General features: G+C 45.4%; 2 protein-coding genes across 2 annotated transcripts in view; one reads left to right on the top strand and one right to left on the bottom strand.

Moving 5' to 3' along the window:
- Positions 1 to 581: 581 nt before the first annotated feature.
- FANCF (FA complementation group F) lies at positions 582 to 5,082 on the bottom strand. The gene has a single exon (XM_005300326.4). It carries the CDS (start codon positions 4,976 to 4,978, stop codon positions 3,950 to 3,952), a length of 1,029 nt encoding a protein of 342 aa, XP_005300383.1. The 5' UTR covers positions 4,979 to 5,082; the 3' UTR covers positions 582 to 3,949.
- The window catches only part of GAS2 (growth arrest specific 2), a 166,387-nt gene continuing 161,759 nt past the window's right edge, over positions 4,070 to 8,697 (top strand). Inside the window, exon 1 of the mRNA XM_024103542.3 lies at positions 4,070 to 4,209. The gene's annotated coding sequence lies outside the window, so the exon portion shown is untranslated. The remainder of the gene's footprint in view (positions 4,210 to 8,697) is intronic.

Below are 8,697 nucleotides of genomic sequence, written 5' to 3'. Positions count from 1 at the left end.
CTTAAAAATCTCCAATGATGGAGATTCCACCACCTCCCTAGGCAATTTATTCCAGTGCTTAACCACTCTGACAGTTAGGAAGTTTTTCCTAATGTCTAACCTAAACCACCCTTGCTGCAATTTAAGCCCATTGTTTCTTGTCTTATCTTCAGAGGTTAAGAACAATTTTTCTCCCTCCTCCTCCTAACAAGCTTTTACGTACTTGGGGTATGTCTTCACTTACCGGAGGTTCCGGCGGCAGGCAATTGATGTTCTGGGATCGATTAATTGCGTCTGGTTAAGACGCGATAAATCGATCCCGGAAGTGCTCGCCGTCGACGCCGGTACTCCAGCTCGCCGAGAGGAGTACGCGGCATCGACGGGGGAGCCTTCCTGCTGCGTCTGGACCCGCTTTAAGTTCGGACTAAGGTACTTCGAATTCAGCTACGTTATTAACGTAGCTGAATTTGCGTACCTTAGTCCGAAGTGGGGACCAGGCCTTGGAAAACAGAGAGGACATAGCAGTCTTCTCTTCTCCAGACTAAACAAACCCAATTTTTTCAATCTTCCCTCATAGGTCATGTTTTCTAGACCTTTAATCATTTTTGTTGCTCTTCTATGGACTTTCTCCAATTTGTCCACATCTTTTCTGAAACGTGCCCCCAGAACTGGACACAATACTCCAGTTGAGGCCCAATCAGCGTGGAGTAGAGAGGAAGAATTACTTCCTGTGTCTTGCTTACAATACTCCTGCTAATACATCCGAGAATGATATTTGCTTTTTTTGCAACAGCGTTAAACTGTTAACTCATATTTAGCTTGTAAACCTCTCTGACCCTCAGGTCCCTTTTCACAATACTCCTTCCTAGGCAGTCATTTCCCATTTTGAAGGTGTGCAATTGATTGTTCCTTCTTAAGTGGAGTACTTTGCATTTGTCCTTATTGAATTTCATCCTATTTACTTCAGAACATTTCTCGAATTTGTCCAGATCATTTTGAATTTTAATCCTATCCTCCAAAGCACTTGCAACCCCTCCTAGCTTGGTATCGTCCGCAAACTTTATAAGTGTACTCTCTATGCTAGTTTCTAAATCATTGATGAAGACATTGAACAGAACCAGACCCAATGCTGCAAAGAGCTGCAGGAGACACATTAAAGAGCCACTTGCGGCTCATGAGCCTCAGTCCGAGTATCACTGATCTAGATGTTGCACATGCTGCACTACTGGTAGCAACAAATTATTCCCATCCAGGGTATGGTTTGAAATTCCAGGATAATTCAGTAAGACTCTGGAAAAGGTAGTAGCTTCAGTATATTTACCGAGAGAGAGATAAAGTACAAAGTGAAAATTGGATGCCATGGTATTCTTTCCCTGTATAACAGCAAGAAGCAGGTGCCAACAAGGTATGAAAATACAGGATAAAACTTGATTCAACAGGTTGAGAAAGCAGAAGTAGGAGCCGGATATACATATATACTACTTCACTAGTATTCCATGAGTTTAAGGGGAGTGGAACTATAAGATATAAATTATGTTAGCTCTGCTAGATTTTAAGTTAAAACATGAATAGAAAATATTTGCTAATTATAATTCCCCTTGCAAACAGTTTTGGTTTTCATCATACTGTCTGATAAGTAGGATTGTTAAACTATCAAATATGAGGTTAAGGAATAAGATTTCCACAGCAATAGAATATTTGCAACATTTTGTGGCACAGCAAAGGAATGCTAGGGTTCCTGCAATTTACCAAAAGTCTCAATGGTATTTTATTTGAATCATTTATTGTGTATTTATTTATGCTTTGAAATTTATGTGTATTCTGCAAAATGTCAGTAAGGTAACAATAGGAACAGGCTTAGATGTTCAGCTTTGATTAAAAACAAACAAACAAACAAACAAAAACCCACCACACATCTGTAAGAACCTCATTAAGTGGGTGATATGCAGGGGCCTGAATGTTCTGGCAGCAGAAATTCCTTGCTTTAATGGGCCACATTGGGTTGAAGAACTCAGTACTACCAGAAAACTCAAGCTTCACTGAGAAGGAGCTTCTGCTCTCTCTCATCTACTATCACTACAATAAGGAAAGGTCTTTTAATTAAGGGGTTTATAGTATAGTTTCCTATTTTCATAGGTTTACAATTTGCCCATACAAATTTGCTCTCAGATTAGACTAGACTTGCCAGAATTCTTAAAATTGTTCTACATCAGCGTATTCCATTTACATAGTGCTTTTAAACAGACAATCTAAAGCATTTTTCAGATACCTTCATTAAGGTGTCATTTTACTGATACACTCTTAACAGTGGCTCACAATAAGCCAGATTATGATTCCCCCCTTTATGGTCCACTGATGAGCAGTCACTCACATAAGTAGTAACATTACCTGGGTAGTCTCATCAATTAACTGCTCACTCACAGATGTAGAGAGGTCATGATTTGGCCCTGTATCATCACCATACAGCATTTCAATTGCTTTGCGAAACAGATTTACTGTTTATTTTTATGTGCAGTTAGATAGCATCATAGCTCAGAAGTATATTGAGGCTGTAGGTCAAATACCTTCCATGTTCATACCTGTAACATTCCACTTCTTGCTTTGCGTAACAAAGTGTTTTATTTAAAAAACTGAGCAGTTAACCTAGACTTTTCACAGTAAACTGCAGGAGCCAGTTGCTTTTGTGTTAGGATAATACCCATTTTATAGTTCATGGTCAGTTTCCACATCTAGCCTTCATTTAGCAAATCCTGACTAGTAATTATTTTCCCACATAGAGATTGTGATCAAAGTCACAGTTTAATTAAGACAAGCAGGTCCTTCAGTAATCATCTAGGAGTGAAAGAAGAAGTCTGTTGCCCAACCCATTGAAAGAAGGTATTTCTACTCTCCCATTCTGGTTCCAGTTTGGTGAAAGAAACTTTCACCAAAAAGCTAAGCTACTGAGTATCCATTCATAGTTATAAACAAATAGGATAGGAAAATGAAGTTTCCACTACAATATAGTAACAAACATGCCACTTGGTGATTGATAAAAGATCAAATCAGCAAGGCTTTATGTACGCTTTCTGGACTCTTTCCCACGGGGCATGAAATCTCCTCTGACCTCTGCACTCCTACCCACATTGTGCCTAGGATATTTCGAAGCATGAAGAAAAAAAGGCAAAAATAAACCACTACTGGAAGACAAGGTGATAGCAAAGAATACATTTAACTTGGAATTATGAGCATCCTAAAAAGGTGAGACAAAAAAGTCCCTTTCCCCTTTTTGTACTCTGCCAGCATGCAACTGCTAGAAACAGACAAATGTCAACACACTGTACCCATGGCAATACACAGTTCAACTTCTAACTTTTCAACACACAGAAAGTTAAGCTAGTTTCTCTATATTTTAAGGTATTTGCACACTTTACTTTTGTAGCAATAGTGCCAATAGTGGATGGAAGCATTTCCTGTTAGTGATCAGCAGAATTAAGGGTATCCTTAAACCAAATAGCCCAACCATAAGTATTGGAGAATATCAGAGCTGGCAAAGACATGAGAGGTGGTGGGAAGAAAACAAATTGGAAGAGGAAAGATTAAGGATTCCTAGTCAACTTGTTCTCAGTGTAAGAGAAATTAAACTGGGAACTACTTGACTAGATGTAAGGATTCTGAGCTCATTTAACTGAGTTTACATGGGTAACTCCTGTGGGGGGAGTCAGTCCAGGTTTATACCAGCATGTGCCAGAGCAGAACCCAATCCTTTAGGCGCTCTTTGCTAACTTACTTAAGTTTTATGGCATGCAATCTGATCACAAAGTTGCCTTTTCACTCCAAACAAGATATAATCCAGTTGGCTTTGATGTTAGTTATAGAGAAAAGAAAATTACTCCGGTTTCTTGGATTTCAGGCCATTTAATTTCATATGAAACCTATTTAATGTTCTAGTCCTTTCCTCCTCCTCCTCCGGGCTAACGCTGGAGTGTCTTTAGAGAGGTGCCTCCATCTCCAGCAACAGGTCAGTCCAGACACTCAGGCCGCAGACTTCGAAGTCTCCATCCTGGATTTTCAGGTTTTTCAGAGAAGCCAGGGCAGCCTCTCGGAGCGGGTCAGGTCCCCTCATGAAGCAGCCGAAGCGCTCCCGCAGCTCTTCCCAGGAGAACTCGTCCTCACTAGGGCAGCGGCTGCTGGCCCACTGGCCGCGCAGGGGATCGTAGCGCAAGCGGCTGCCCCAGCTGGTAAGGAGATGTAAGTAAGGGGTGCCCAGCTGGGGGTATCGGGCAGAAAGGGCAACGAGGAGGGAGCCCGGGAGGAGGCGGCAGAAAGCGGAGAGCCGGCCTGGGTCCCCGAGCAGCCAGGAGAGCACCGCCGCAGCCGGCCTGGGCCCCTCCCTGTGCTCTGCCCAGCTGGCCCCCTCTCTGCCAGCGTTGTCCCCGGCCTGCTCCAGCAGCAGCGCCGCCAGCACCCGGTAGACCCTAGGCCCGGGCAGATGCTCCAGGACACTCGCCGGTCCCTGCTCCTCCTCGTCTTCCTGCAGCCGGGACAGCAGCAGCTGGGCCTCGGTCCGCAGCGACGGCTCCAGCTCCTCAGGGCGCGCCGGGGCTGGGCTGGGCGACGGCAGCAGCTGGACGGCGGCCCTGCGCCGGGCCAGGAGGCCGAGGCTGCAGGGCCCCGGGGTAGCCTGGCCGCTGGGCGGCAGCAGCAAGCTCCGCAGGAGGCGGTGGCAGGCGGCGGGCGGCAGCGCCCGGTTGCCCAGCAGCGCTAGGCCCAGCAGCTCCGGGCAGCGCCCCAGGTGTCCGAAGCCTAACGGCGGTCCCGGCTGCCCTCGGCGGAGTCGCTGCCCCAGGGCGGCCCGGAGCCGGGGCTGGGCGCGGAAGCGGCCGTGCAGGTGCTGGAAGTAGCGGCCCCACTGCAGGGCTCTATCCAGGGTTGACGGGTCCCAGTCCCGGACCTGCCCCGAGCGGGACACGGCCAAGAGCCCGGGCAGCTGCTCCACCTGCCACAACAGCGTCTCCATGGCGACGGCTCGCCTGGGCCCCCCGCGCTTCCCGCCGCAAGTTTGAGCAGCAGCTCTGCCTTCCGCCCCCGAGGTAGCCCAATCGGAACCCGCTTGAGGTGAGCTCTGCAATCCCATTGGCTGATGGTGATGTCAGTCCCCTATCAATTGACTTCCGCTTCCCACAGATCACTGGGGGAAGGACTCGGGAGTTAGGGAGTGTGGCTGGGTCAAAGCTAGGTAGAGCGGCAAGAGTGGTGGAGGGCGGGGTGACGGTTTCGGTTTATCCAGCCTGGGTGCAGCGCTGCTAGGAGCACGCCTCTCGCTAGCCAGCCCGCAGTCACACTCCCGCGTGCAGTATAGATACACATGCCCTTCTCAGGCATCTTCCAACAGCCCCTGCTGAGTGACCTGTTCTGGAGTTAGAGGCACAGCTCCCTTTAAGCAGAGTGCAACTGCTGTGAATGCAACACTAAACTAAAATATGAACAGACCGCTGAAGTATAAGGGTGCACTGGTGTACAATATAAAATAATCCCCACAATTACAGCAGGGTTCTAACACTAACTTTTACGTATATACATTTTATTCCCCACAGTCACCAGCGTTTGAACCCATAGTCTTCACATCCACAACTACACAGTGGTTCCAGCTCTAGTGGTTAGCCCTGCAGCATTTGTTTGGTTTGGTTTTTTTAAGTCCCTATTTGCTATAATCCTGTGATTAAGTGCGGCTCAGCTTTCATTTTTAAAAGTTTCTAGCTCTTACAGTTGTGGAGAAAAATGTTGAAAATGTCATCAGAATGCACTCTAAAGACTCAAAAAAACTAAAATAAGTAATGATCCCCAATTGTTTTTAAATCATGATGAGGTTTACACAGTCATGATTTTGGGCAGGCTGATTCATGATTGAGGGTTATCAATACAAATCAGAGACCTCTCCTTTTCACCTATAGGAATAATAGAGAAATGGCACCCGCACTCGTGCTGTTACCCACTATGTCTCTCCAGGGTTGGTCTGGACCACAATACACACATTGCAAGAGGGTTACACAACTATCTGTGATACTGCAGTGGAATGCCAGGCATCAGGTTGGTTTCTATTCCTGGTTCTGGTACCAGATTGTGGTCTAGTAGTTACAGTCAGCATATCCAAATGTAGTAATTCTCCTATTTGGGTCATCTCTGGGGACAGACCCCTCACCCTCTGTATAAAAGCATAAGCCTCTACTACTTGAGCTAAAGAGCCAGATATATTAGCATGCAAGCAGCAGCAGTCATAAATCTCTATATTTTGTCTACCCAATAGAGGATGATCCAGAGTCACTCTATTAGTATAGGTTACACTGGCACTTAATTTGGCATGTTCCTTCTGAAAGGCTGGCAAAGTGGATGAGAGTTGGCTGGAAATTTATCACATGCTCATGAAACCACCTACAGCAGGGGTCAAAATTGTGAGAGTTCACAGCACTGTTTGTCCAGTTCCAAGCCCCCACTCATCTACATGGCATATGCTTACTTCCATGGGTCCTGGTGCTAGGACCAGCTTCCCCTGTTATTTGCATTATTTATCTTTAGCAATTCTTCTTTAGCTCAAACGGCAGGGGCCTATGCTTTTGTAATAGAATCATCAATTTTATCTTCACTGCTGCTATGAAGCTCTGAATTATGGTGTAGAGCACTAGTGTACAACTTCTCAGCTTGAGGGCCGCATATATCGTTTCAGGAAGGTCAATGCTCTGTGGCAAGTTTCTGTCTTGTTCTCCACCCTTTGTACCACTCAACTGATATAAAGGGAGCACAAACCACCTGGAAGTTCCCAGCAGGCCTGCAGATAGCATAGCAAGCCCTGACTCCTGGAAGCTCCTATCACAAAGGGGTACGTTAGGAGCAGAAAGGGGAAGCAGCTGGAGGGTACTGCATTTTGATTGTCCCTAGACAGTGTTTGGTCCCTAAGAGACTGTTTGCAGTGGTGCACATTAGAACATCTCCACAAGCTGCTCTAATACGGACTGAAGCAGAGAATTGGGGAACCATAAATGGTTGTTGGTTCTCAGTTTCACCTGTTTTTCCCCTCTCCTAGACTACCTTAAATAGTTCTGTACAAAAGAGGAGCCATCCTTTCCTGAGTACTACTCTAGACTCACTCAGAGCCAGTGAAGCTCCTGTCCTCACTAAGCCCCCCACTACCAGGGCTATTCTCTCTTCCCTCCTCTGCAGTAAAGAACAGAGAGCAAATGTTCATCACTGCCAGCTCAGAACTATCCTTGGAACTGCTGAGGAAGATAGTTGGGGTTTAGTGCCCCTAATCTCTTCCCCATCCTGATGGGCTGACTTAAAGAAAAATAAAGAAGGTTCTTATTGGTGTGTTTAACAGTGAGGGTACTTAACCACTGGAACAACTTATGAAAGGATGAGGTAGATTACCCATCAGTAGGCATGTTTAAAATCAAGACTGAGGTCTTTCTAAAAGATTATGGGTTCAATGGGGGTATTCCTGGGTGAAGTTTTATGGCCTGTGTTAGCCATGGGATCAAACTACATAGAATGAGTCCTTCAATCCTTTAAAAAATAATAATAAAATAAATAAAACACCACACACACCCACTGAAAGCACTTGAGTTTAAATGTCTTAGAATAGATTTTCAGTTCAGAATTAACTGCATATTCTCTCCTCAGGGCCACAGGTCCCTAGATTTCCACAATACTATTGTAATGTATTTGTTGCTGAGTGGACTCAATGTTGGCATATACCCTTATGGCTGGGCATGGCCTAGCAGACTCTTTTCAGCAAGCACCCTGCCAACAGCTGCTCTAGCTCTCTAAGGATCTACCTCTTCTCATGACTCACCCTCCAGCCAGCTCACATTTGGTCTTACTCCTTCTAAGGTAAACTAAGGAACCACTAAACTAAACTCAGACATAACTCTTTGCTCCTACCCAGGCTCTGCAGCATTTTTCTCCCACTGTTGTGCAGAGCAACACCTCCTAGAGCTTTCTCCCTGGAGGAGAAGCTTTGCACTCAGTATTCCTTCTCCCCCTTCTCATAGTGTTTCCACATCTTTTCCAGTGATCCAGTAGGGGGATACAGGCATGCTCACCCACTGTCCTATCCATCTGGGGTGCCATTCAGGGACCCTGTGGTAAGCAGCTAAGGTCTGCTCCTTCAGAGGCCTCACTATCACCCTAGACTTCTTCCTACCTTGGCCTTCCTTAGTTAGTCTCTCCCTAGGCCTTTTTTCCATTCTCTAGGATTCAAAGAAGGATTACTCCTTCCAGCCCTGTTTATATTTGTGCTTCTTCCCTTTATGTTCACCACCCAGATCATCCCTCAGCTAGGCTTCATCTTCAGTTGGGCCTGGCTCACCCTTCAGGTGCAACCAGCTACACTAATTGTCCCCTCTCTCCAATTAACTATTTCATTACAGGTGTGTGGTACACACCTATCACAATTGCTATTAACATTAATAATAGTTTATGTTTACATATCATCTTTTATTCCAAAAGATTCAAAAGCATATTATACTTGATTTATTGCTGAAATGCAGCATTTCACAGGTGGAATGTGTCAACCATTCAATAGTACACAGCAACAAATGCAACACAACAGTTTAAGATATGATGCGGGGAATACTGCATTCATTTGAAACTACAGGTGGAAGTTTAGACAGTCAGAAAACAGTTATGTGAATTGGAATTTGGTCAGGATGTCACTACAAAAGTTTTTTTTCTCCTGCTCTC

The sequence above is a fragment of the Chrysemys picta genome, chromosome 4 (genome assembly GCF_011386835.1).
Source record: "Chrysemys picta bellii isolate R12L10 chromosome 4, ASM1138683v2, whole genome shotgun sequence".
Taxonomy (NCBI): Eukaryota; Metazoa; Chordata; order Testudines; family Emydidae; genus Chrysemys; species Chrysemys picta.
This window is presented reverse-complemented; position numbering and strand designations above follow the sequence as displayed.